At 47.3% G+C, this 24,953-nt stretch overlaps 2 protein-coding genes across 6 annotated transcripts in view; one reads left to right on the plus strand and one right to left on the minus strand.

Annotated features, from left to right (window-relative positions):
- The window catches only part of usp54a (ubiquitin specific peptidase 54a), a 64,091-nt gene extending 46,113 nt beyond the window's left edge, over positions 1–17,978 (plus strand). For 3 of the 4 annotated variants that reach the window (XM_044212948.1, XM_044212947.1, XM_044212949.1), the window contains 10 exons: positions 156–873; positions 1,718–1,842; positions 2,678–2,842; positions 3,725–3,844; positions 5,164–5,353; positions 6,533–7,437; positions 8,127–8,224; positions 9,148–9,264; positions 12,111–12,369; positions 13,859–17,978. In XM_044212948.1, the coding sequence (XP_044068883.1) occupies positions 156–873; positions 1,718–1,842; positions 2,678–2,842; positions 3,725–3,844; positions 5,164–5,353; positions 6,533–7,437; positions 8,127–8,224; positions 9,148–9,264; positions 12,111–12,369; positions 13,859–14,517 (3,356 nt within the window). In that variant the 3' untranslated portion in view covers positions 14,518–17,978. The remainder of the gene's footprint in view (positions 1–155; positions 874–1,717; positions 1,843–2,677; positions 2,843–3,724; positions 3,845–5,163; positions 5,354–6,532; positions 7,438–8,126; positions 8,225–9,147; positions 9,265–12,110; positions 12,370–13,858) is intronic. The other variant, XM_044212951.1, reaches the window with a different exon arrangement.
- Positions 17,979–21,179: 3,201 nt separating this feature from the next.
- Positions 21,180–24,953, minus strand: part of mmrn2a (multimerin 2a) — a 31,752-nt gene continuing 27,978 nt past the window's right edge. For both annotated transcript variants that reach the window (XM_044213910.1, XM_044213909.1), the window contains 2 exons: positions 23,543–24,010; positions 21,180–22,960 (listed from right to left, as the gene is read on the minus strand). In XM_044213910.1, the coding sequence (XP_044069845.1) occupies positions 22,557–22,960; positions 23,543–24,010 (872 nt within the window). In that variant the 3' untranslated portion in view covers positions 21,180–22,556. The remainder of the gene's footprint in view (positions 22,961–23,542; positions 24,011–24,953) is intronic.

The raw sequence follows: 24,953 nt of genomic DNA on the forward strand, positions 1-24,953 counted from the left end.
CTTCCCTCATTTTTATCTGCGTCTCCGTTTTTCCTCCTTTCTTCTCTTCCTCTTTTCCTCCTTACCTGTTGTCGCTTATCCTAATTTCCTTCCTTTTCACATTCTCACTTTGTTCTCCTGTCTCTTCCTCTTTTCTCCCCTCTTTCTCCTCCCAGGAGAGACGTTAAAGGAGCAGCAGGTTCCTCGTCACCTCCCCAAACCTTCCTCCTCCTTCTCATCCTCAACTAGTCGCCTCCGAGACTTCAAGGAGACCATGAGCAACATCATCCACAACCGACCCCTCTCCTCCTCTTCCTCCTCCTCTTTACCGGCTGCCGTCCTCTCTGAAATCACCTCCTCCACCAACAACCACCACCCTGCCAACACTACTGCTCCCTGCTCCTCCTCCAATAAACTCCACGACTGGGAGGCCGACAGCACCAGCAGCGAGTCTAAGTCCAGCTGCTCGGGGGGAGCAGGGTCGGGGAGGTACCGGCCCGCATGGAGGCCACGAAGGGAGGTGCTCAACATCGACAGCATCTTCAACCGCGAGAGGCGAAGGCAGGCGGGATACAGCCCGCTCGCAGCCTCCCTGCCCGACGACTGCAGAGCTCCTGCTTCCGAGGGAGCAGACGCCTCCTTCCCAGCCCAGGAGGAGGTCAAGTCTGTCAGGCCGGGCTCCTCCTGGACTCTCCCCACTATCCCCAGCAGCCACAGAGGAGGTGGAGGTGGACCCGGAGTTGGAAGGGGAAGTGCAGGAGTTAGAGGAGGTGCAGAGCTGCCTCCTCCACCTCCTCCTCCTCCCAGGCTGATCCAGAGGATGGAGAGCGGATACGAGAGCAGCGAGAGGAACAGCAGCAGCCCGGTGAGCCTGGACCTGAACCTGGGAGACAGGTGAGCGCGCAGAAGGTCCTGATCGAGTTCTTCTTGTCCCCGATTTACGTCCTTTACTATTCAGTATTTATGATTTGAAACTATAGTAACAGTATATTTTTCTACCAAACGCTGCAGAAGAAATATGTTGAAGAGTGGTTCATGTGTCTTTAGAGCTGAAATGATTAGTTGATTTAATCAATAAGTCAAAATGTATCTGTAGCTATTTTGATAAACGACTGATAGTTTAAATCATTTGTTAAGAAAACGTCCAGTCACTTCCTGGTTGCAGTTTCTCCAACGTGAGGATTTTCTCTGTTTCATATCTGAATGTCTTTGGGTTTTGGACTGTTGGTCCGACAACGCAAGACATTTGAAGACGTTTGTTACCGACTCTGGGGAAACTGTGACGTTTGTCACAATTGTCTCAAATTTAATAGGCTAAACATTTATATCGAGAAAATAACCAACAAATTCATCGATAATGAAAGTAATCGTTAGTTGCAGCTCTAGTTACTCAGCCTGTACAGCTGCGTCCATCTCATGAGGCACAGGAGGGTGACGTGGCTCGCCCACAGTGTGACTCGCCCACAGTGTGACTCGCCCACAGTGTGGCTCGCCCACAGTGTGACTCGCCCACAGTGCTGTGTGTTAGAAAACAGGCCCAGTGTTTAAACAGAGAAGAACAATGTGAAAATGGGTCGGCTTTACAAAGCTGATACCCATCAATAAAAATACTTAGCGATCGGAGCCAGTATGGATCCTGAGATTCAGCTCAGGACATGAAGCTGAAGCCAGATAGACAAATATAACTGGATGTCACTGAGCTTATATATGACTCTCTCTGTCTCTCTCTTCTCTTCAGGGAGTGTGTTGTGAAGAAGCCTCCACCCTCTTCCTCTTCCTCAGGACCGTCTTGGAGGAACATCAGGTCGAAGAGCAGTGGAGCTTTGCTGCAGGAGCTCAGCTCTTCCAGCAGGGGGAGCCTCGGTACGACACACCTGTGTGTGTGTGTGTGTGTGTGTGTGTGTGTGTGTGTGTGTGTGTGTGTGTGTGTGTGTGTGTTTCTGAAGTAACCTGCTGAAGCTTCGGGATAAGAACCTGTTTTTCACTAAAGTTGGAACATTTTTAACTCACGGACGAATCGTCACCTCACTTCATGTCACCAAGAGCAAATGTCTCTTTGCGCGCCCACTTACATCTTTCCGTTGACTTTCTATGCAATTCGCCAGATCTAAAAATCACTTCATTCTGCAAACTTGTAGAAATGAAAAATATGGCATCTGCTTGAATCGTGCTGCTTTACCGTGTGTTTAAATAGCTGCAGACTGGACTCGGGCCTCTTATCGTCAGCTGCTGCCCCTTGAAAGTGTTGCTGTTTAACGGAGCTACAGTAATATTAGCTTAATTTGTTTTGCTTAGCGACCCCTATTCGCTTCTCAAGTCATTGCAGTTGACAATGTATTCTGTGTGAACACTCAATAAGAGAGTTGGATACAGCACGGCGAGTCCGCTTTGCTGCCCCACTGGCCGACCTCGGTACTGCAACTGAAAAATCATTGTTCTCACTTAAACTGACTGTTATATACATCTTGATGTCGGCCACAGGGACGAATCAGTTTGTTGAACCGCTCAAGCTGAAAGACGGCTTGCAAATATTGAACCTGGTTCATCTGAATGTCTCAGTCGAGGTCTGGAGCTCTGGTTGGCATAGCAACCGGCTCCACATGCAGACACTTAAAACTGTCCGTATAGGCCGTCTTGTTGTCTTAGTTCACAGTGATGACTGTGTGTGTGTGTGTGTGTGTGTGTGTGTGTTGACCAGCGCCTCCTGCAGGACGCAGCGAGCTGGACGAGCTGCAGGAGGAGGTGCAGAGGAGAGCGAGGGAGGAGGAGCAGCAGCGACGGCAGGAGAAGGAGAGGGAGGCGGCGCTCGGCTTCAACCCCCGACCCAGCAAGTACCTGGACCTGGACCAGCTGCAGATCCAGGGTACACGGACTCACACACACACACACACACACTTTAAACTATGTGGTCAGGAATAAAAATGGTGTTTTTTAAACTTCTTATTTCAGAGACCTGTTGACTTTACTTTGAATAAGTTTTCAGAGATTCAGTCCATCACTGTTCCAGTCATTCAGCTGTTCGTGTGTGTGTGTGTGTGTGTGTGTGTGGTTGGTCAGCAGGTGTGTGTGTTGTGTTGAACAACAGGAATGTTCCTCATTGAGCAGCTGAAAGGGCCGACACACAAAAGACAGAATGACCCACGCAGTAATAAAGCCTGTGTGTGTGTGTGTGTGTGTGTGTGTGTGTGTGTGCAGCTGCTGCTACTCATCACTTTATATCTGTCTGTTGTTGTTTGTAGTGTTGGAGCTTTTTCAGCTAACTAAGAGCTAATGACGCAGAACAGGATTACCTCAGAAATATCTCTGATTCAGAAAACTTCAGTGAGTCAGCTGATTTATTAATTTTCCCCCCAAGGACTTTGAGCTGGTTGTGAGTAGTCCTTCTTTCTGTTCTGTCCATCAGCACCACCATCAGCGTGGCCTTTTTAAAACATCAGTATTAGAAACTGAGATTTTAGTCTAGAGAGTGAAACCTGATGAAGTTAACAAGATTTGATAAGTAAAGTTAACCTACTATTTATTAAAATGTTCAAGATACACACGGTGTTAAATGTACACGGAGTTGTTCTGTGCAGTGACGTGCTGTTGCCGTGAGTCACTCGTCCCTGCAGCTGCTGCCAGGTTGACTTCACGCCATTTAAAGAATTCAACAACAAACTGCTGCACCTCTTCCACACCCGTCAAAAACATTTATGAGGATGTGTGGAGCAGAATCATTAAGCGCGTGTGTGTGTTCGCCCTGCAGGTAAAGGCGACAGCTTTGAGCGGTGTGTGTCGGAGGCGGAGCTTCTGCTGGACCAGTCGGTGCGTCTGGAGCAGGCGGGCGAGGTCGCTGCCGCGCTGTCGGCGGTCAACGAAGCAGTCTGTAAGCTCCTCCCACTGTCCCCTGACCCCGCCTCCTCCACTTTACACACACATAACCTGCCTGCCACACACACACACACACACACACACACACACACACACACACACACACACACACACACACACACACACACACACAGTATCTCATATCAAATAAACACGCTGTGAATGAGGTTACCACTGCCCCCGCCCACTAACCCTTTGCTTGGTTGCTAATGGCAACTAGAGGCAGCACAGCGGCGACGTCAACCGCTGAGATTCCAGCGTGTTTGTGTCACTGAGGATTGTTCACACACACACACACACACTCTTCACTTTCTCCTCTCTGAACATTTAGACTAATTTCTCTCCCTCATTTCGTTTGATCTGTCAGTCATACTTACACACACACACACACACACACACACACACACACACACACACACACTGCCTCGTCCAGTCTGTCGTCTCTGCAGCACGACAAACTCCTCAGTCGTTCGTTTTCACCCACAAAAGCCCGACAGCTGATTTTTTTAAAAACTGACCAAACACACGAAGAAATGCAAAACAATAACCGACAGATTAACGAGAAGCGTCGCATATCAAGATCGAAGGGAACGCGACACCAAGACGAGCAGCAGGCCGGTGAATCGAGCTTCAAAAGATCTTAAAACCTCAGAGACAGCGTCACTTTCCAGAAACTCTTCTGTTCTTTTGACGCAGGGCCGCGCTTTAAAGGAACAGATCCAGTTTATTACAACTTGGGTCTTATTTTGGTAGTTTAGTAGTAATAACATTGTACTCGCCAAGTTAATATCTGGGAGCACGTGAGTCTGTCGTGCTAACCCGACGGTGTTGTCTAAAATCGAGTACTGTGTTGTTATTACTGATGGGAATGATGGGCAGAACTACTCAAATAAGATGAAGCTGTAATAAACCGGAATGGTCCTTTAACTCGACAGCTTGGTTTGAGTTAGTTCGGCCCGACATTTGTGGTTATAATTTTGTTAATTTAACGTTCTGTCTGAGTATAATTTCACCATTTCATCTTTGAGAACCAAACCTGAATTATTGATCTTTTAATATTGTAATTTCTCATGCCTACCATTCCCATAATATATACACACACACACACACGCACACATCACCATCATGTCAGCAGTCTGATATTTGATTTCCTGTCAGGTGTATATTTGCTTTTTAAGATTTTTGCATGAAATCATCATAACAAGTTATTTTCTGCATCCTTCTTTTCCTTTTTCCTTATTCATTCTTTCCTCTTTGTTTTTTTTTTTTTCCTTTCTGTTGTGTGTTTTCTGTTGACATGTGACCCGGCTGCAGCCAAACTGCAGCTGGTGGCGGCTGAGGGCGGAGCTAGTAGCCACAGCCGGCTGCAGCGCTGCACGAGGAGAGCCCGCAGCCTGCAGCAACGCATGCAACTGCAGCAGCAGCAGCAGCAGGACTCAGAGGCAGGCACGCAGCAACCGCAGCAACAACAGGAGGAGGGGCAGCAGCTCCAGGAACAGCCCAGGTACCGCCCGCAGTCCGCCCCGCCAGAAGCCATGTAGCATTAGCACTTTCCAGCGTCATGTGTGCAAAATATTTGAGCTGTGAAATACATTCTCCACAAACTGGTGAAGCTGCCAAACGAGGCTCATTAACGTAGAAGTGAGATCAGTGAGATGAGAAGATGGTTATCAGTCGCATGTCGATGGTGCAGGTCGCCAGATACGGTCGGCGAGCCCAGGTTTTGGTCTCAGCGTGGACTGGCAATCCATGTTGGGCTGCACCATCTACAGCTACAGAAGAAGAGCGTACCCCCGAGAGCACGGGTGGAGGATGACTCGCGGGCCGGACCCCCGGCTATCCACCGGGTTCTGGTCGCCGCACCGGCTGTTGTCTGACATTTTCCCGATAAGTGAATCAGTCTGACCGCAGCCAATCAGGTTGAGCGATCAGGAGTTAAAGGCGTGTTTGTCCGTTCAGAGCAGCAGACAGACAACAACAGATGGCACGTTTGGATGTATAACACACCTGATTAGGTTGACTGTCACTCTGTTCATTTGGTGAAAGATGCACAGGGGCCTTTTGTAGGACTCAAAGTTTAGGACTTGGGACTTGTTGGTGTTGACCCAGGACTTTGAAGCCAAGACTCCTTTATAGAATTACCATGGGAGCGTTTATCTTTTCTCATTAATGAATAGGAAACTACCTGATGTCTTTGCTGAGATATGTTTGTTGGAAAGGTGCGTCCGAGTCTTTCTGTACTATCACCGTCACTATCTGAAGCGGCATCAGAAAGCACAAGCAGCCCGAGCTGACCGATCGCAGATCTTGTTGTCTCCGTGTGGACGCTGTGGCCTCGACGTGCAGCTACATTTCAGCTGTGGAAGCTGCTGCAACCGCTCCGCTCGCAACTGTACTGTGACTGTAGTGAACGCTGCAGCCTGTAGGGGGCACGGGGGCGGTTGTTGTGTGTTGTCGTGACAACCGGCAGGGCGAACCATAGTGAGAGATCGTCGACGCTCCCCAGGAAACAACCTCTGAAACGCACACACAACCAGCCCCGTGTTCAGCTCTCAAATGACACCATCTGTTCGAAACATACTGCAGGCCAACACACACACACACACACACACACACACACACACACACACACACACACACACACACACACACTAACCTACTCTCTCTCTCTCTCTCTCTGCAGTGAAAAGCCTCTCTCGCTCCGAATACTTCTGACAGAGAGACAGGGCGACCAATCAGCTGCTAGTAAGGACCAGCAGGCCCCGTCTCCCTTTCCCTGCCTTGTTAAGCCCCTCCCTCCCAAAACGAATTCAGTGTCTGACCCCGCCTCCAGTGCCGGGGCCCCTACAGGTTCACCCAGGGAGGACAACAAGACTGGGGGCCCCTGCTCTCGCTTCGGGAAACCCCTCACCAACACCAGGTCCCTCCTTGCTCTGTGCGTGGACACCTGGGAGCAGAGCCCCCTGGGAGACTTGGCTCCACCCCCTCCACCTGAGGAGGCGGACCGTCCCGCCCAGTGGGCCAGAACGCCCCCTGTCTCCATGCCAGCACAGGACCCACCCAGGCCGTATTCCCGAACCCCGTCACCTGCTGGCACCAACGACAGGTGTCATCTGATGATGGAGGAGGAGCCACATTACACCAGACACCCACAGACCACACCCCCTGTGTCTAGCCCCATCTCCATACCAGACCCACCCCCTTCCACCTCCCCAACCAGGAACTGGTCCTGCTTAAACCTGGACCAAGCTGATGATGTTGATTCTCTCGTTGACCCGCCAATCAGCTCGCACCTTTACTCAACCCCAGACTCCCCCTCCAGTGCTCCCCCGCCTCCTGCGAGCCGTCCCAGTCGGACCTCCTCCCCGCCCCCCAGCCAGGACTGCCGAGCGGCCCTGCCTGTGGAGCGCTGGGCGGAAAACGTCAACAGATACTACGGCTCCCAGAATGCAACAGGAGGAGGGGGTGCGGCGGTGCCCGATGAGGAGCTGTCGGAGCTGGACTCTCTGTACCAGGCCAGTCTGCTGGCTCCCAGCATGCACCGGGGCAGCCGTGGAGTCAGTCCTCAGCCAACCAACAACAAACCAGGTAGGAACAGAGTTCAACTCGTATAATATTAGAAAATAATATCTGTAATTAACTCGTCGTTTCTCCTGATGAACGTTAAGCTGCCGTCAGCAAAACTCGGCACTTCTTGATGTTTTTCACATTAAAAGCCGACCTAATAAAACGAAGGCTGCAAGACGTGACTGTGGAAATGATCTAATTTATCAGGACAACAGGTGAACAGGAAGTGCTGACTCTGTATTAACTGGGGAGCAGAGGGAATTAGAAATGAAGAAAGATAATTTATGTTACATGTTTTAGATGATTTCTTAATTGAAATGTGGTGAAATATGTACATAAACAGAGTCGCAAGTCAACACAGGGGCAGCAGTTCAAGAAGAACATGAACCTTAACTTTATGTTCAGACACCTTCAGGCAGCAACAAGTATTAGATTTACTCGCTGAGATCAAAGTATATCTTAAAAAAACTTATTATATTATCAGTTTAAAACTCTACATCAGACTCCATTCAGGTATTTTTCCGCATGAATTGGAAATGTGTAATAAAAACCGGTGGCTGGAAAAGCACTTAGTGTTTTGGTTTGATTAGTTTCCCTGCAGCAGAAACGAAAAGTGACACCAGTAATTCAGTCGAGGTGTCGCGCTGCTGCTGAATGAACTACCAGCGTTACTACTGCTTCATAATGTGTGTGTGTGTGTGTGTGTGTAGGTGTGAGGCGAATGCTGTCAGGATCCGGACGGTCCAAAACACCGACGGCTGAGATCGAGAGATTCGCCTACAGAGCGCCGGTTACACCTGTTCATAAGGTACAGCTAACTGTGTGTGTGCGTGGTAATTATTTTACACGTTTCGTGTGATTATTTGCTCAGAGCAATTTCACGGCTGTCAAACGCCTACGTGATCTCAGCGGTCTCGTTCGCAGTTTGTGACTTCAGTGTAATTACATTTTTAGGTTTTTGCAGTTGTAAAGCAGAAGTTTGAGGTAAATGTTCTCAACATTCACTGTTAAATAAGTAGTTGGAGCGTAGAAACCCCCACGCAGAGCTCCAGGTTGCTGCAGGGCGGCACAGATCTGATCTGTGGGTGGATATCGGCGCTGATGCTGAACCTTATTAAGCGGATTGGGTTTACTTTAATATTTTCTCTTCTGCTCGGGGGAAGCTACTGCTGCCGACACTCGCCACTTCCTGCGTGCACTTCACAATAACTGCATTTTATTGTGAAAGGCCTTTACTATGAACCTGGGTTGACACTGATATAGGCGGTTCGCTAACATTCCCAAGAACTGACTTTTCTAAAACTACATTTTCTACACTTCCTGTGAGGAAGTCGTTTGGAAACATTACACACATTTCCACCTCAGCGCCTGTCTCCAGGTGTCTCCAGGTGTCTCCAGGTGTTGGGGAGTTCTACTGCAGGTGTTTTAAAGTCGTATGAAGCCTTCAGCGGCTCAGAGGGAGCTGTGTGAGGGCTGATAAACGTCCTCCAGTGATGTCACTCGAGTCAGTAGAAAGAAGTGAGCGTCTGCAGCTGCTGCTCGTCTCCGCTCCAGGCTACATTAGCCGCTACTAGCATAACACCCCCCAAACTCTGACTGAACTGTCAGTGGTTGAGGTGCATTGTGGGTAATGTAGGCGGCAGGTTTTGGAAAGGAAGAAGAAGAATGGAATGGTGTTTGATATAGTTTTGCAGGCTGATCTGATGCACTCCACCTCTGTCCTCCGCGCAGCCGCCGCCAGGTGAAGACGAGAGCTACAGCGCAGAAAACCTGCGACGCATCGCCCGCAGCCTGAGTGGAACCGTCATCGGGTCACGACACCAAACCCTCGGCCCCTCCCGCAGCTGCGTAAGACACACACACACACACACACACACACACTAACCTGGATCTAGCAGCTGGGAAACACACCAGCTGTGTATGTTCCTCTCCTCCCTCCACCTTTGGGTTTATTTAACAACGTGCTGCCACCTGGTGTTCGCATGACGTAACTGCAGCCGGGGTGATTGAGAGAAGATGGCCGCTGCTCTTCACTGGTTCTCTGCTTCTGATAACGGCTCTGAATAGAACAGTAATGACAACAACACACCTCTGACTCATCAAACACTCTTCTTAAGTTTTATCGGATGACAGTGTGTTATTAAAGGCTGCTGTTCAGAAGCACAAACATCCTTTAGAAGAAAAATCTTAATGTTACGGCATAAAATAATGTTTTAGACAATAATGTCAGCAGTAATACAGCTTTAGTAACCAGCGCTCTGATGTTAGCTTTTAGCCACACTAGCAGTCTGTCCGTCTCTTTCTTTTCGATACTGAAATGTCTCGGCAGCTGTTGGATGGATTACCGTGAGATGTGGTTCAGACCTTCGCGGTCTCCAGAGGGTGAACTCGAATAAATCTGGTGATCTTCTGGTTTTTCATCTAAGCGTCGCCACAGGTCGGGATGTCCTCTCGTCCAGCACTTCAGCGCATGACCGGATACTAAAACTCAGCTGCACTTTGAGATTAACATGCTAACATCACGTTAGCATGTACTTGGTAAATGGTTAAACAGGCTTATTTTAGTGACTTTAAAACATGTTTTCAGCTGTCCTGCTCTGCACGGACTACAGGACTGGGCTGGGTCCAGGTAAGGCCAGCTCAGTGCATCCGTTGTCGTCCTTTCACCTGCAGTTAGTGCTGAAAGTTCTTTTAAAGGAAATGCCCTCAGACATTGTTAGGAATTCACAGCGCTGTAAAATAACGTGGTAACGTCAAAAGACTGCTGAGGGATTCTGGGCCGTTTGTTTGTTTGCTGTACGCATCAGTGTCGTCTCTTTATTTTAATTCAGCGTCATTATTTCATTGACTGAGACGCAACAAATGAGATGTCTTTGTCTCATTTTAGTTCCTTAAATAACCTCTTTGTTAATCAAAGAGCACCTCATTTAGCCCCACTTTTTTGGGGGGGGGTAAATAATAAAATTGCATGACATTAAAAAAATGTTGCATCTTTCTACAAAAACACCTTCACTGCTGCGGCTATGAAGCAGTGAAGAAGTGTCTCTGCCGCCATGCAAAGGTTGTGCTCAGCCCTGTGGACTGAAGCAGAACCCGTTCCTCTCTGCGCCTCCTCTCTGCTGCCGCTGGCGTTCGGCCATCTTGTATTCAGCCCTCAGGAATCGCCTCAGGCCGGCGCATTAAAGATTTATCACTGATTTAGTTCTCCCATTAAGCTTTTAACCTCAGCGCTCGCCGCCTGATCTGAACCGACAGCTGAGGTCTGACTCCAGATATCGCCGTCGAATCCTCGCAGCTCCGCCGTCTGTGGGACCGATCCTGATGTTTGACTGCAGCCAGAGCTTTTACTCTCCTCCGAGTGTTTGATCGTGTCTGTAATACAGCTGCAACACTAAAACTCACATGGGGGAAGTGTTAAACTGAAAACCAGCTGAACTCCGACCTGCCGTCAGTGAGCCTCATGAATCATTCAGCCACTGACACGAAGGAAAATGCTTCTGTACGTCGCTTTGGAACAGCTTTAAAGAATTTACCCTCCGTCATTTACTGCCACACACATTGGCCTGCCGCTCTCACGTTTCGTCTTATCCTGACTTATGAACAAGACCTGAACTCCCGTCACATCACGTGGGACTCGCTCCCAACCCGAAGCCTTGTTTCCTGGCACGATGGCCTCAGAACTGGAGGTGCTGGCTAAAAAAAGACTTTAGAAACCTTAAATTGATCTGCTAAGGTCTCGAATATTTTCTCTCGGTCGCTGCAGACAGTAGCATTAGTTTTTATATATATTTCATGCTGTCAGGAGCCGATCTCCTCCTCTAAACTAAAGTGTATTTGGGTCCAGGTCCCGTTCACTGAACTGAATCTCACTTGGAGAACTTGTTGCTATTTTACAGCACCGACGACGTTTTCTTTGTTTGCTTCCCGGTCTGTAAAAACGGTTTTGCCGATCCTAAACAAGGCGTTGGATCATCAGGTTATTACGGAGGTTTACGGCTTTCACCCAACACTGCAAAGACCCTGCTGTCACCTGAAGGCCTTAGAGATCTTTATAGGTGACGGTGTGTCGGCGTCTCTGCTGCCGAACCATCAGCTGAACCTGCAGCTTCACGGAGCTCGCTGTTTACTTCACTGTTCTGGTTCGCTCTCGGCTCTCGGGGCGTCGCTTCAGAGAAAAGGCTGTAAAAAGCCTCTGGACTGGAGCCGCTCAGCAGCAGACAGCAGGCTGACTGCTCCGGGGTCAGCTGTCCGACCTGAAAGGTGACGAAACGCCAGCGTTGTGTGCGTTTCTGCGGGTTTGACGTCCAGCCGAGGACTCTTAGAGAGGAACGGTTTCCGCAGCTGGCTGAATCTTCTTACTGTAGTTCTGTTTTGTGTATCATTTTTCACGGTTTTCCCTCCATCGTGTTAACTTGTTTTCATTTTTTACCCCCTCCTCCCTTTGTTCTTCATCACCTCGATGCCCCGCCATCTTGTTTTACTTCTCTCCATCCTCTTGATACCTGTCTTCACTTCTCACTCTATGCATTTCTCCTTTTGCTCTTACTCTTTTTCTCTTCCTCTTTTTTTCCATCTCACTCCCACTTTTTACTCTTCTCTGTCCCTCCTCCTCCTCCTCCATCTTCATCATTTCTCCTCCCTGTTATTCCTTTCTTTTACATCTGTTCTCATTTCCCTCCTCCTCCCTCCTGAAGGACCCCTCTGTGTCCAGGCCCCCCCTCAGACACGCCGACCTTCACTCCTCCTCTTCGTCCTCCCTCCTCCGTCACCCCAGCACCTCCTCCCTGCACCCCCCGTCCTCCACCTCCTTCACTACAGATCACTCCTACCACCACCTCCAACACCACCAACCCCGACACCACGGCCCCTCAGCTCCTGCACCTCCTCCACAGCACCCCCCTTTGCAGACATCACGGCCCCCGAGCTCGGGCCTCTCTTCCTGGGGACACTCAGGTAACCTGCTGGCCCTCCACCTCCACCTTCGCCTCCACTCTCCACCAGCACCACCGAACCATAGTCCGCCTCCCTCGGCCGTACAAACACATCAGCACGTTCGCTCCTTTTCCATCAGTTCATTGATTTCTTTCTCCCATAACTTCGTGATTTATTCAGGAGAAAACCTTTCAAAGTGATGAGTGAATCGGGGCCATCGCTGCACAAGTCATAACTTCGGTCCTGAGTATTTCATGTTGGAAAATAATGTTAATTTTATTGCTGTTGCCATATTTTCCAAATAATGTCCCGATAGTTGAATCTGCTGCTTATTTAAAGGAAGCAGAAAAGGTCGTTATTCTAGTTAAGAGTTGCGTCAGTTGAAGATTTAAACAGAGCTGCTGAAAATATAATCGATAACTACGTATGAAAAAAATCCAAATAATGAAAAATGTTATTGTCAATAAAAACACTTTTTGACTGAGCACCAAATAGTGTGTAATCACTGAATGTCCTTAAGGAGGAACACTAAATCCTTTATGTTACATCTGTTGTTTTAATATAGACTCGTATGTTTCTACATTATCAGAATTAATCATAACGACAGAGTGTTTAAGTTTTTTTATTTATTTAATAACATGTTTAAGAGCACGAAGTTTCTCTCTGTCAGTGGTGGAAAGTGACAAAAACAGTTCTCATGTACTTCAGTGAAGTACCACTTTGAGTTATCGGAGTATTTTTATTTTATGCTGCTGTGTACTTCTACTCGACTGCGTTTCAGAGGCCAGCGTTATTCCAACTTACCTAAATACAGAACAGATGAGCGGTTTATAAACCGGTGCATCGTTAGAGATTAAACTACAATAAACATTCATTTTTCAGTTTATGGTCCAACTAGCTCAAAGCAAGTCCAGTACAGTTTATATAATAAACTACCTGTCTAAACTGTTAGAGGATTTATTTCTGGACTGTTGTTCAGACTGGCTCAGTCTGAGTTAGCTGGACATAATAAAGTGCGCTGACCTCTAACGGAGTGTTTTTATGGACGTTTGGCTGCTTTTGACCTCGTGAGAATGTGGAAAAAGCAGCCGAAACCAGCCGGACTACAGCCGGACTCCGGCAACGTGACCTCCAGCCTGACTCAAAGCTAGTGGAGCAGAGAGGCTGCAGGCCAGCCGCCTGTCCTATTGGTCCATTTAACAAGTTTAGCTTCAGGTCATGTGATAGTTTAGTCGTTACTGATTGGCTGAGGGGGGCTGTGTCATCGTCAACGTGTTTTATGTTTACAGCTCTTATGTATTGCCTTCTAATAGTTTTTCCCCATTCTCCTCGTTCTCCTCCTTCTCTTCCTCCTCCTCCCCGTTCTCCTCCTTCTCTTCCTCCTCCTCCTCGTTCTCCTCCTTCTCCTCCTCCTCCTCCTCTTCCTCGTTCTCCTCCTTCTCTTCCTCGTTCTTCTCCTCCTCCTCCTCGTTCTCCTCCTCCTCCTCCTCCTCCTCCTCCTCCTCCTCAGGAGCTGCACCAGGCGTCCAGCAGCAGTTTCTGGTTGTGTCTGACAGGCATCAAGCTCTCTCAGGTCAAAGCCTCCACAGCGTCGCGCTGAGTTACGGCACTCTGCCCCGGGCTCCTCGCCGAGCCCCGCCTCCCTCCTCCACCCTCCCCAGGCCCAGAGCCGGCTCCAGTGCCGCCCCCCCTCCCTCCTCCACCCTCCTCAGGCCCAGAGCCGGCTCCAGTCCCGCCCCCCCACCAGGTCCGCAGAGTCTCTACGCCACTTTGTCCCACCCTCGCCGCTCTGCCAACACCGCCACTAACGGTCACTACCGGCAACCATCGCTGCCCACTAAAGTCAACGGGTCGACCCACTGCGCTCCACACCACCTCCGGGTGCCAGGGGAGGGCCCCCCCCAGCCGCTCCGCCTGGACGTGCCCCCTGAGAGCGACTGGCGCCGTGACGCCGACTACAGGACTGTCCAACCCAGCTCCTCCTGGGACCCCCGCACCGCTCGCCACCACCAGCCCCTCCTGCGCACCGACTCCCGCCAGCCTCCCCCGGCCCGGCCCCGCAGGGACCCCCAGCTCTGCTCGCTGTGCCAGCAGCTTCCTGCTGAGCCGTCACGCCCCTACTGCCCGTCCTGTGGCGCTTACGCGGCTCGGTTCCGCCCAGCCAGCTGATGAGACCTGAGGCTCGCCCCCCCACTGCAGACGCCACAGAGGAAGTGTCTTAGTCCAGATGTCTCGTATCCATCATTACAAGATGAAGTCCTCACGGCGAGATGGAATCTGAAGTTTCTTTTTTTGTATTTAAAATGTGCCAACGCGTCTTTAAAGTCGGCGCTGCCCAGAGTCCCGCCTGTAAGGCTCTTCCTCTTCGCGTTGGTGGATATCTCACTGCAGAATCAGACTCTGTGATTGGCTCGTGGGCTGCAGCTTCATCTGGGGAAACGAACAACATTAAGAATCTTTCACAACCGGTCCTCCCCGGTCTGGACGCCCACCACGAGGCCACAAACTGAACAGCGTCACGCAGACAGAGCTCCGACATACAGTACGCGTCTATGAATGTCTGCTGGATCAAAGCACATTGAGGATCCTCATCGAGGTAAAGCACCACGATACAGACCCGGATCGTGAGACCACGGATGGAGGGACAGAACTGAAAGCAAAGCAGCGTGTCATCAGTCCGTGAAGACACTGCTGCTAACCTGCTGTCTGTTAAATACTGACACGTCAGTAATCAATAAACAGTACGAAACTCTATTATTTATCTTCATCCACCGGGTGTCAGATTTGTATCGTTATAAACAACGTGTTTATTTAACGGTAAGAATGAAAAATGTTGTGTGTTAAAGGCGGGGTCTGCGATTCTGGAGAAATCCAACACCATGACAAAGAGCGAACGACGACACAGCAAGTAATGTAACTAACGTTAGCTAGTTCTGGGTTAGCTTAGCTAGGCTGTGGGTTAGCTTAGCTAGGTTGCGGGTTAGCAAACTGTCGCTACAGCTGCTGGTGCGAAGCTAACAGTAGCTGCTGTGACGCTAACAGCCAGAGAGGACGAGACGGTTTCCCAGAGCCAGCACAGCAGCTCCAGACAGCGACGCTCACAACTCTCCTGCTGCTACAGCTAACATCACAACAGCAGCAGATCTTGGCAAACTAGAAAGTTAGCTGAATGTCTGTCGTTTAACGTCACCTGACACACAGATCATGGAACAGTGTTGTGTGTTTGTTAGTTTCCCGTTTACAGAGCCGGGGCTCAGTACAAACACCGTAGGGTTTTCAGCGCTCGCACTGAACGGACAGCTAGCGGACCGCGAGGAGAGATTCGCTGAATCTGACAAACTGGATTAGAATCGCTGACCCCGCCTTTAATATATAACTTAGAGCCCTTTAGGTGCTTTAGAGCTGCAAGGATTAGTCGATTAGTCGATCAGCAACTGTTTTGATCGTCGATTAATTGTTTTAAAGTTAGTTTTTTTTCAAGCAGTAATGCCAAACATTTGATGGTTCCAGGTTCTCACATGGGAGCTTTTTTTGTTCTTGCGTGATGATGCAGTGAGTCTCTTTGGGTCGGTCGGACAGAAGGAGACGTTTTGAAGACGTCGCCTCGCGTCTGAGGATGTTGTGATCTGCATTGTTCCTCCTTTTTCTGACATTTTAAAAACCAAACGAGATAATTCAAGAAAAGAATCAGTGGTTGCAGCATTAACGTGTCAAACGCACGTCAAACTGGCTCCTTCAGAGTTTTCGCTCTGTCGTTGTTTTGATTGTGCTGCATCATGTAGACTTTATAGAATAATGCTATTTGAAATGATATGTATCATTATCATTGATTTATTTCTAAAGTTATTAGCTCAACATTTAGATTGAAAATGTGGCAGCATTTATTTAGAAATGTTAGCGGCATGTTGCAGATGTGGAAACATCTGTTTTTTTAAATTACTCTGCGATCATTTCTGTAAGACAGAAAACGCGATGAAAGCATCAGAACAAATAGTTCCCATCGGTTCTCACGACCAAGAAGCAAAGCGCTGAATGTGGGTTCACTCTGGCAGCGGAGTCCAGTTTGTGTGATTATTGATAAAATGTCAGAACACGGTGAGCTGATTTTACGTGACCAACGATCTAAACCCAAAGAGTTTCAGTTCACGTCACAGACGACTCGGAAAACTAGCTAATCTTCACATTAGTGAAGCTGGAACCAGAGAACTTTTGCTATAAAAATGATTCTGAGCGATTTTATCAAAATTGCTGCCGATTGCTGCAGACGCAGTCGGAGATAATCGAGCGGTCGCTTCAGCTTTGCTGCGCAGAATCTGACACCAGGTGGGAGAGGAGAAGCAGCAGCCGGGTACAGGTGCGGATACTTCAGGCGACGGTCGCTGCGTCTGTTTTTGCGATGTTTTGATCTGAATGCGGTGTGAGACGCTGAACTGAGAGCAGCTGAATCCTCGGAGCTGCACAAACCTCAACAGGAAATGAAGGACTGACACGACAGGAAGTAGAAGCTTTTGGAGGAGCTTGAATATAAATCTACTCTACTTATTACCCTATTTATTTTTGTAGGCTTGTCAGACTGAGTTGTGCATAGATTAACTAAACTATTCTACCTGCCTAACCTGAATATACTCTACTATAGACCTGATCTAATTTTCTAAAGGTAGTTAGTCGCCTTGTTTGGGATGTGGAGCCTTCTTATATTGTACACGAGGCTGATTTCTGTCTTTTCAGAGTGCGTTAGATTAATAATAAAGCTTTTATTTTAACAGAGTTGCAGCTAATATTTAGCATGATGTTTCCAGACGTATTATAGCCTTGAGAGAATCGCTCGACTTCGCTGTACATTTATTGGAATGATTATATATGCTGATCTTTCTTAGTGCAGCGACTCGACTGCGTTTAACTCTCATTTAGTGCACTTCAGAAGTGTTGACGATAGATCTGTTTAATGTGCTCGTTGCTGATTTCCTTTGCCGTGTCTCCCGTTGTTCAGGGAGACGCTTCTCGTTACTTTGGGAGCTTGTTTTCGTGCTCATGAGACCTGAGGCCGCTTTAGTAGAGTGTGAAGGGAACACCTTAAAAACCAGAATGCTGTTTAATTACAGACCGAGTGACTTCTGCAGAGTTTATCTGTCCTACTGCCGAGAACCCAGTGCCGACCCCGCCCGCCTGGTGCTCCAGGTGAGCTAAAACAAACTAACCCGAGTCTGGTCTGAAGTCAAACACTTATTCTAAATCCTGTCCCCTGCCATTGTTCTGCAGATAGTCGAAGATATCGATCGTTACGACAACCGATTAATCACTTAAAGCACTAAGGAGCTAAATGCGATTCGATCACCTCGTCCTGATTTATTGATTCTCCGTCGATCGACAGGATGTCTTCTCAGAATTTACTTTAACAGCAGTGCGTCTGCTTCATGCAGAGTTCAGACCAGACCTGAGCTCATAATAATTAAGGAAGTGTCAGTAATTCAAATGAAGAGAAGTTATTTTTTCACCATGTCAGACTTGTGTTTTTGGCTTTTTGCTTCGCCAGATTTTATTTTGTTGATTTTTGGTATATTTTTGATGCTTATTTTTCTACACTGTAGACTGAACAGAGATGATGAGATGATTAAAATGTTTAAAGGAAACGTTCAGAGTGTCTGTTAGTCTTATTTCAGTAGGAAGTCCTCAGCTGTTGAACCTGCTTCATTCGGGTTTGTCTGAATGTCTTGCTGCCGTAGCTTCCTCCCTCGTGTTGCCTCCAACCTGAGGATATTTCATCAGCTGTGAGCTACAGGTTACATTAAAGAGTCGGTCCTGTAGGCTAACGTTAGCGGCTCTGTCCTGGGAAGTTTCCATTCCAGTAACCTCAGCCAATGTTATCCAGAATGACTTTACGTTCACTAAACTCGTCAGTTAGTCCTGAAAAGGGAAGCAAACTGTTTGAAAACTACAAGCAAACAGCCAAACATCCTGTTGGACTCATACTTGTAACAGCAGGACTAACTGGCTCGACGCTGCGAAAAAACCAAGATGATCAGCTGGGACCGGTTAGCTTTCAGTGCTGGAATGTAACGAATTACATTTACTCAGTACTTTACTTTAGTATTTCCGTTTTATGCCACTTTATTCTTCGAGTCCACTACATTTAGACACTTATATTTACTAGTAACTTTATAAAGATTTTACATAAATAAATATACATTTTTAAAATACAAAACATTGTTAAAGATTAAACCAGTGGTTCCCAAACCATTTGACTTTTATCGCTCACAACAAAACAGTCTAGTCGTAACTTCTCACATGGTTTCATTTCAACGACTGCTGGAGGCCCAAAGAGGTGAAATTACCCAACATTTCACTAAAAATCAAAGATTAGAGAAACGTCCAGAAACGTTGTGTTTCAGAACTTTTCTTCTTCTTTCCTCTCCCATCAATCATCTCACGGCCCCTCAGATTTATCTGGTGACCCCCTGGAGGGGCCCGACCCCTAGGTTGGGAACCACTGGACTAAACTAGCTGACTGTGTATAAAGCAGGTAAAGGTTTGCTTCCTGTCCCGGCAGCTGAGCAGGTCGGTCTGTGTTCAGAAACAGAACCTGCTCTGATTTGACTGAATTATTGACAGTTTTTTGTGTCTTCGTGCTGCTAAAAAGAAGTCGTCCGCACTCAGACGAGGAGCAGCCGAAGAAATCAGAGTTTTATTTTAACGAGTTCCACTTCCTCCTCCATCAGACTGAGAGTTGAGTTTCCTTCAGAGAAGCCCGAGCAGCAGCGCTCGGCTCTGTTACTGTAGCAAAGTACAAAAGTCTCAGCATCAAAATAAACTTAAAGCAGCAAAAGTCAAAGTGCTCGTTATGCAGAATAATATATATTATATTACTGGATTCTAATTATTGCTGCATTAATGTGTTCATCACTTTAAAGCTGCAGCAGCTGAAGCTGGAGCTCGTTTTACTTTATATTCTGCTGGTAGTTTAATCTGTAATATTACATCATCATTTATTAGTGGATTATATTTAGTTTTAATAATCTGAATCTAATAAAGTTATCAAATAAATGCAGTGAAGTAAAAGTACAGTGTTTCCCTCTCGGAGTAGAAGTATGAAGTAGCAGAAAATGAAACTACTCGAGTAAAGTACAGCACTTAGTAACTAACGATTTAAAAATGAGTTTCCTCATTAGAGATTTCATTATAAGCTTGTTTCATCGACAAAAACGTGTTGTGATGTTAAAAATAACGACATTGATTTGAATTGGTCCGATAATCAGACTGAAGGTCCGCTTCACTGAGACTCGGCGTCCACGTGAGCTGCTTCCTGTTTAGGATCATTGAACCAACAGACGCTGATCAGAGTTGATCACGTTGATCAGAGAAATACGTTGAGTCAAGAGTTATTTCTGTAAAGTCGACTAGAGCGGCAACGATTAGTCGATTAGTTGATCAACAGAAAAATCTGCAACTATTTTGATAATCAATACTTTTTAAGCAAAAATACCACCAATCTCTCATATTTAAGGGTTACTTATCAAAATGTTTGCGTATGTTGTGTGTTTTTGTTAAACCAAAATCAGCCAGTATGTCATTATCAAACATCAGTATGGGCATCAGTCAAAGTTTCCAACGTCAGGAAGAAGCTTTAAAACTCAAACCACGAGAAGAAAAAGAAAAAAAGATTTAATCTCCATCTGCTGATGAAGATCATGTGATGTGATCGAAAGCTCCAGAACAGCTACTGAATGGATATTAAGGTGAGACTGTTTTTTTTTTGTTTTTTTTTGTCAATATCAGAAACGTTAATGCTCAGATAATCAAAGTTAAGGTGAAGTGCTACTGTTGTTATCAACCTTTGTTCGCTTTTACTTACACTTTAACCGACAGTACAATCAATCAATCAATCAATCAATGGTCAATACATTTAAGAACAGGTCCGGTTTCCTGTTCCAGCTGCTCCAGATGTGTCTGATGTGTTCAGTCGGCCAATAGAAACACTTCTGCTCTGTGTTTGGAAGTGTCTGCATATAAAGTAGTTAAAACTACAGTCAGCTAGTTTAGTCCAGTGGTTCCCAACCTAGGGGTCGAGCCCCTCCAAAGGGTCACCAGATAAATCTGAGGGGTCGTGAGATGATTGATGGGACAGGAAAGAGGAAGAAACTAATTTGTGCTACATATTTGCTGTTTTCTATATTATGTAAGAAGTTTAGGGAGGAAATGTCTAAAAGTTGACAATTGTGTTTTAGGTCAAATCTTCTGCAAAGTAACTAAAGCTGTCGAAGTATAAAGTAGCAGAAAATGGAAATACTCTAGTCAAGTACCTCAAAATTGTACTTGGGTAAATGTACTCCGTTGCTTTGCACCACTGCATGTTAAGTACATTATCACAGTACCAGACTACAAACTGCAGAGTTGCTCTCGCGCACTGTTTACAGTCTGATCAATATTTATTTATTACCTGCATCAGAAAGGAGCCATCGCGTCCTTTTCCTGGGCTGAGCGCAGGGAAACGTTATGCGACCGTACCTTTACACCGGATTACATGCTGCGTCGCTTCCTTCCTGCGAAGGCAACTTGAGTCCGGCACCAAAATGGCGGACTCTGCCACTAACTGTGAAATCAAAGACCTTTTGTTTCCTGTTAACCAAAGCTTCAGAGCTACAGATCAGGGACACGCTCGGGTTTAATGTCGTCTTATTAAACATGGACTAAGATGTGGAAGTAATAGGAAGTTTCTTAATGTGTCACAAAAACCCAGAAAAAAAACGCAGCGCGTGTGCAACTTGAGATTCAAAGCAAGAAATCAATCTGCAGCTCTCGTCTGTGTTTGCAGCGTTGCAACATCATACGGCGACTTGTGTAGATAAAACCTTTTTATTGAGTTACAGGCTGGTGACAGCATCTGACTTTTATGTAAACACGCTTCCAACAAACGGCTCAGCTGTTATATAAATACACACTGCTCTGAGTGTTTTTACGTAATTTATGTCGGTACTTTACAAACATTACATAAAGAAAATATTTGTATCTTACAAGCCAGAGAAGATGAGTTTTACATTGATGTGAAGTTCAGCTTTTACCCTCCTCAGATAGAAGCTGAAGATAAAGATGAGGGGAAGAAGCTGATGATGGATCAGGACTTCAGGTTAAAGTGACACCGCAGGGTCAACAGCACATCCAATCAGAGTTAAGTGTAACAGTAAGTAACTACATCAGTCAAATACTCATGAAGAAGAAAAAGGTATCACGGGTTCAATTCTCTGGGCAGCAGTCAGGCTGTATAGTTTACTGAGGAGCACTTAGTAACCGTTCTTTTCCTTCTACAGACAGTAAATAACGTCATTGTTTTTTGGGTTTTTGGAGCTGGAGTCAGGACGTGCTTAGCTTAGCTTAGCATAAATACTGGAAGCAGGGGGAAACAGCTAGCCTGGCTCTGTCCAAACAGAAATGTAAAATTGTGGTTTTAGGGGATGCCACGTGATTGAAAACTAAAACCTGCGGCTACAACACGGGTTGCAAAATACGGTCAGTGATCAGAGCCACTGCACAGAAGTACTAGGCGGATGGATACATTGTTGTTTGTCAAGAAATAGTTCCAGCACGTACAGTAACTCCCACTAAAACCACAAATTGCGGTCTTTACATTTCTGTTAGTGTACAAATGAGATACAGCGTGTTAACAGGTGAGCTTTAGAGGTGTTGATTAGTGTGTTTCTGAACTTTGGACAGAACCAGGCTAGCTGTTTCTGCCTGCTTCTAGTCTTTATGCTAAGCTAGGCTAATAACATCCTGACTCCAGCTCTGTACTGAAACAAGGAAACACATGCTTTAATTTGGGGCTTCACTTGAAGTTAACGCGAGTAGGAAGATCAGTTTCATCTTAGTTTGCTTGTTTTTGAAATTTCCTCCAGACATCTTCTAGCCGGAGGTCAAGATTTCAGCTTGAGACGTTTGTGGAGCTCAAACTCTAATCTGCAGCCCGCAGATTTATCAGAACTGACTGGTGGTTTGAGGGTTTGATTCCCTCTGAACCCAACACAAGTTAAATATTAATGATACTGTAAGGTGCTTTGGAATAAAACCTCCACCAGCTGGAATTCAGAAAATGTTAAATTCTCATTTCGAATGTGTTTCAAAACAAATTCTGACTGTGGCCTCGGTGACTCCGCCCCTCCCAGAGTCTCTGATCAGTGTCTTTTCTCCAGCCGTCAGCTGATTGGTCCACAGCGCCCTCAGGTGGTCCGGTGGAGCAGCAGTACGGTGAACACGTTGTCCTCTGACTCCGCCCACGCTCCTGCCTTCAGTTCCAGCCTCACCTCCTCCCCCTCGCTCAGCAGTACGAGGCCCACGCCGGAGACCGGCCCTGCCTCCGTCACCTCCTGTCGGTGTAGAGACACCAGAGCCCCACCCGACCCCCTCCTCAGGACTACGTGGGCGGGGCCCGGCCTCAGGTCCAAGGTGAGGACGAACAGGTAGATCCCGCTCGCCGGAGCTGTGAAGGTGCCGGCGTTGGAGTAAAACTGACCCCGGTTCAGAGATGCTTCCAACACGATGACGCCTTTCGAGATGCTTAGAGGAGATCCAGCCGCAACCAGCAGAGAGTCCTCTGATAGGCTGGACGGGACAGGAACAACACCTGGAGAGAGAAGGAGGGTCAGGAGTCTGTCGATGAAAACACCTGGACCTCATGCAAGAACTACTCGCAGATTAGTTCTTAAAAGTTTGACGTTTTGGGAAATCTAGATGTTCAGATTGACACTACTCTCATGGCTGTTTGGTGAATATGAAGCTGCAGCTGGTTAGCTTAGCTTAGCATAAAGACTGTGCAAAGGTAATAAAATCCACCTCTAAAGCTCACTAGTTTACACGACATAGCTTGTTTGTTTAATCCGCACAAAAAAGTGTAAAAACTACAATTGGTTGTTTTACCAGGGATCGCAGTGTGTGCTGGACTACGCCAGTAACTTCCTGAAGTCTGCAACAAGCAGAGCCAGGAAACAGAACGACACACACACCCTTAAAACAGCAAACTGTCATTTCTACGCTTCAGCTTTTGTGCAAATGTCTCTTTGTGGTCATTTAGCGTCTCTGTAATGTCTCTTTATTAGTCGGTGCAAGTTGAAACGGGTGATTCGTGAAAAGTCTGTGCAGTTAAGAGAGTTCGGTAACTCCGACTTGAAACACGAACAAACCGGACAGAAAAGTGAGAGAGGTTTACCTCCACCTGATGAATCCCTCCTGCTGCGATGGTTCCCTCCTCCTCTCTTCTTCTCTTTGTTCTTCAGCAGCTGCCACAGTTTATCGAGCTCCAGCGTGGCGTCGGATCCCGCCAGCACGTCAGCATTACTGAAGACGTTCTTGAACACCCTGAGATGCTCCTCCAGCCCTCTCTTCAGCCACGTCACCTCCGCCTGCAGTTTGGCCTCTCTCGCAGCAGAAGCGTTGCAGTGTTTCTCCTCCAGCCGGAGCACCTTCAGCCCCAGCTCCTCCACGAGTTTCTCCAGGTTCCACAGGTCGCTGCCGTCTCCTCCGTGCTCCGGGCGCCTCCCCTCGGGGTGGAGGAGCAGCTGACGCTCCCGGGCTGGAACTCTACCGCTGCTCCTCCTCGCGCTGCCAGCCGGGGGCCAGTCGTCAGGGAGGAGGTGCGAGGAGGGCTGGTCAGCAGACGGTACCTCCTCTCGGCCTCCTGGGAACACAGCGTCAAAAATGAGTCTCAGTATAGGACGGTGTAGTCCCTCATTCGTCCAGGAGTGTTCCATCGTAGAAAAGGTTTCAGTCGTCTGGACGTTTCGGCTCCCATCCGGAAGTCATTCTCAATTGTGAAGAAATGGGACGGGAACTGGAAATTTAAGCTACAATTAAGCTTAGATTTCTAGCTTAAATTTCTAGTTCCCGTCCCATTTCTTCACAACTGAGAATGACTTCCGGATGGGAGCCGAAACGTCTTGATTCTGAAAACAGCGTCCAGACGACTGAAACCCTTTCTACGATGAGTCTTAGTATAAGAAAAACTGGGCGAGCAGGTGGCCCAGAGGTTTAAGATGCTGACCGCGTACACAACATCCCTCATTTCCTGTCTCAACAAACATTGTGATTGGTTGTCCTCAGTGTTAACACAACAACCATCTGTCTGTCTTAGAGAGTTGTCTGCTCTTGAATAACCACAGCAGAGAGAGTGACCTTCTGCCGTACGTTGTTTGTTCATGTCGAGCGTATACGCACGTAGATGGAAAGACTTAAACTTCCAGCTGTTCTTGAGTTTAGGAATGAAATACAGAGATGAAACTTTAGCTTCTCCCGGCGGCTAAAATCAGATCTACTGAACACACGGGTTTAATCTGCAGGACTGTCTCAGTGCAGGTGGTGGTGTAGTTTCTTACAGCTGCCACTGGATGCTGCTAAAGAGCTGCGTTTGATCCAGTCTGTTTTAACGCATACAGTATGTATGTTAAAAGAGTTGTTGGTGTGTAATCATTCCTCCTGTCCGAACTGGCTGTGAAGAGATCCCTTTAAACTATGACGACTTTCTTCTAAAGTTCAGCTGAAGGTCATAATCATCAGTCTGAGTTACACCAAGCAGGTACGTGTCCGAAAACCGTGCTGCAGACGGAGGAGACGGAGGAGACAGC

The sequence above is a fragment of the Siniperca chuatsi genome, linkage group LG11 (genome assembly GCF_020085105.1).
Source record: "Siniperca chuatsi isolate FFG_IHB_CAS linkage group LG11, ASM2008510v1, whole genome shotgun sequence".
Taxonomy (NCBI): domain Eukaryota; kingdom Metazoa; phylum Chordata; class Actinopteri; order Centrarchiformes; family Sinipercidae; genus Siniperca; species Siniperca chuatsi.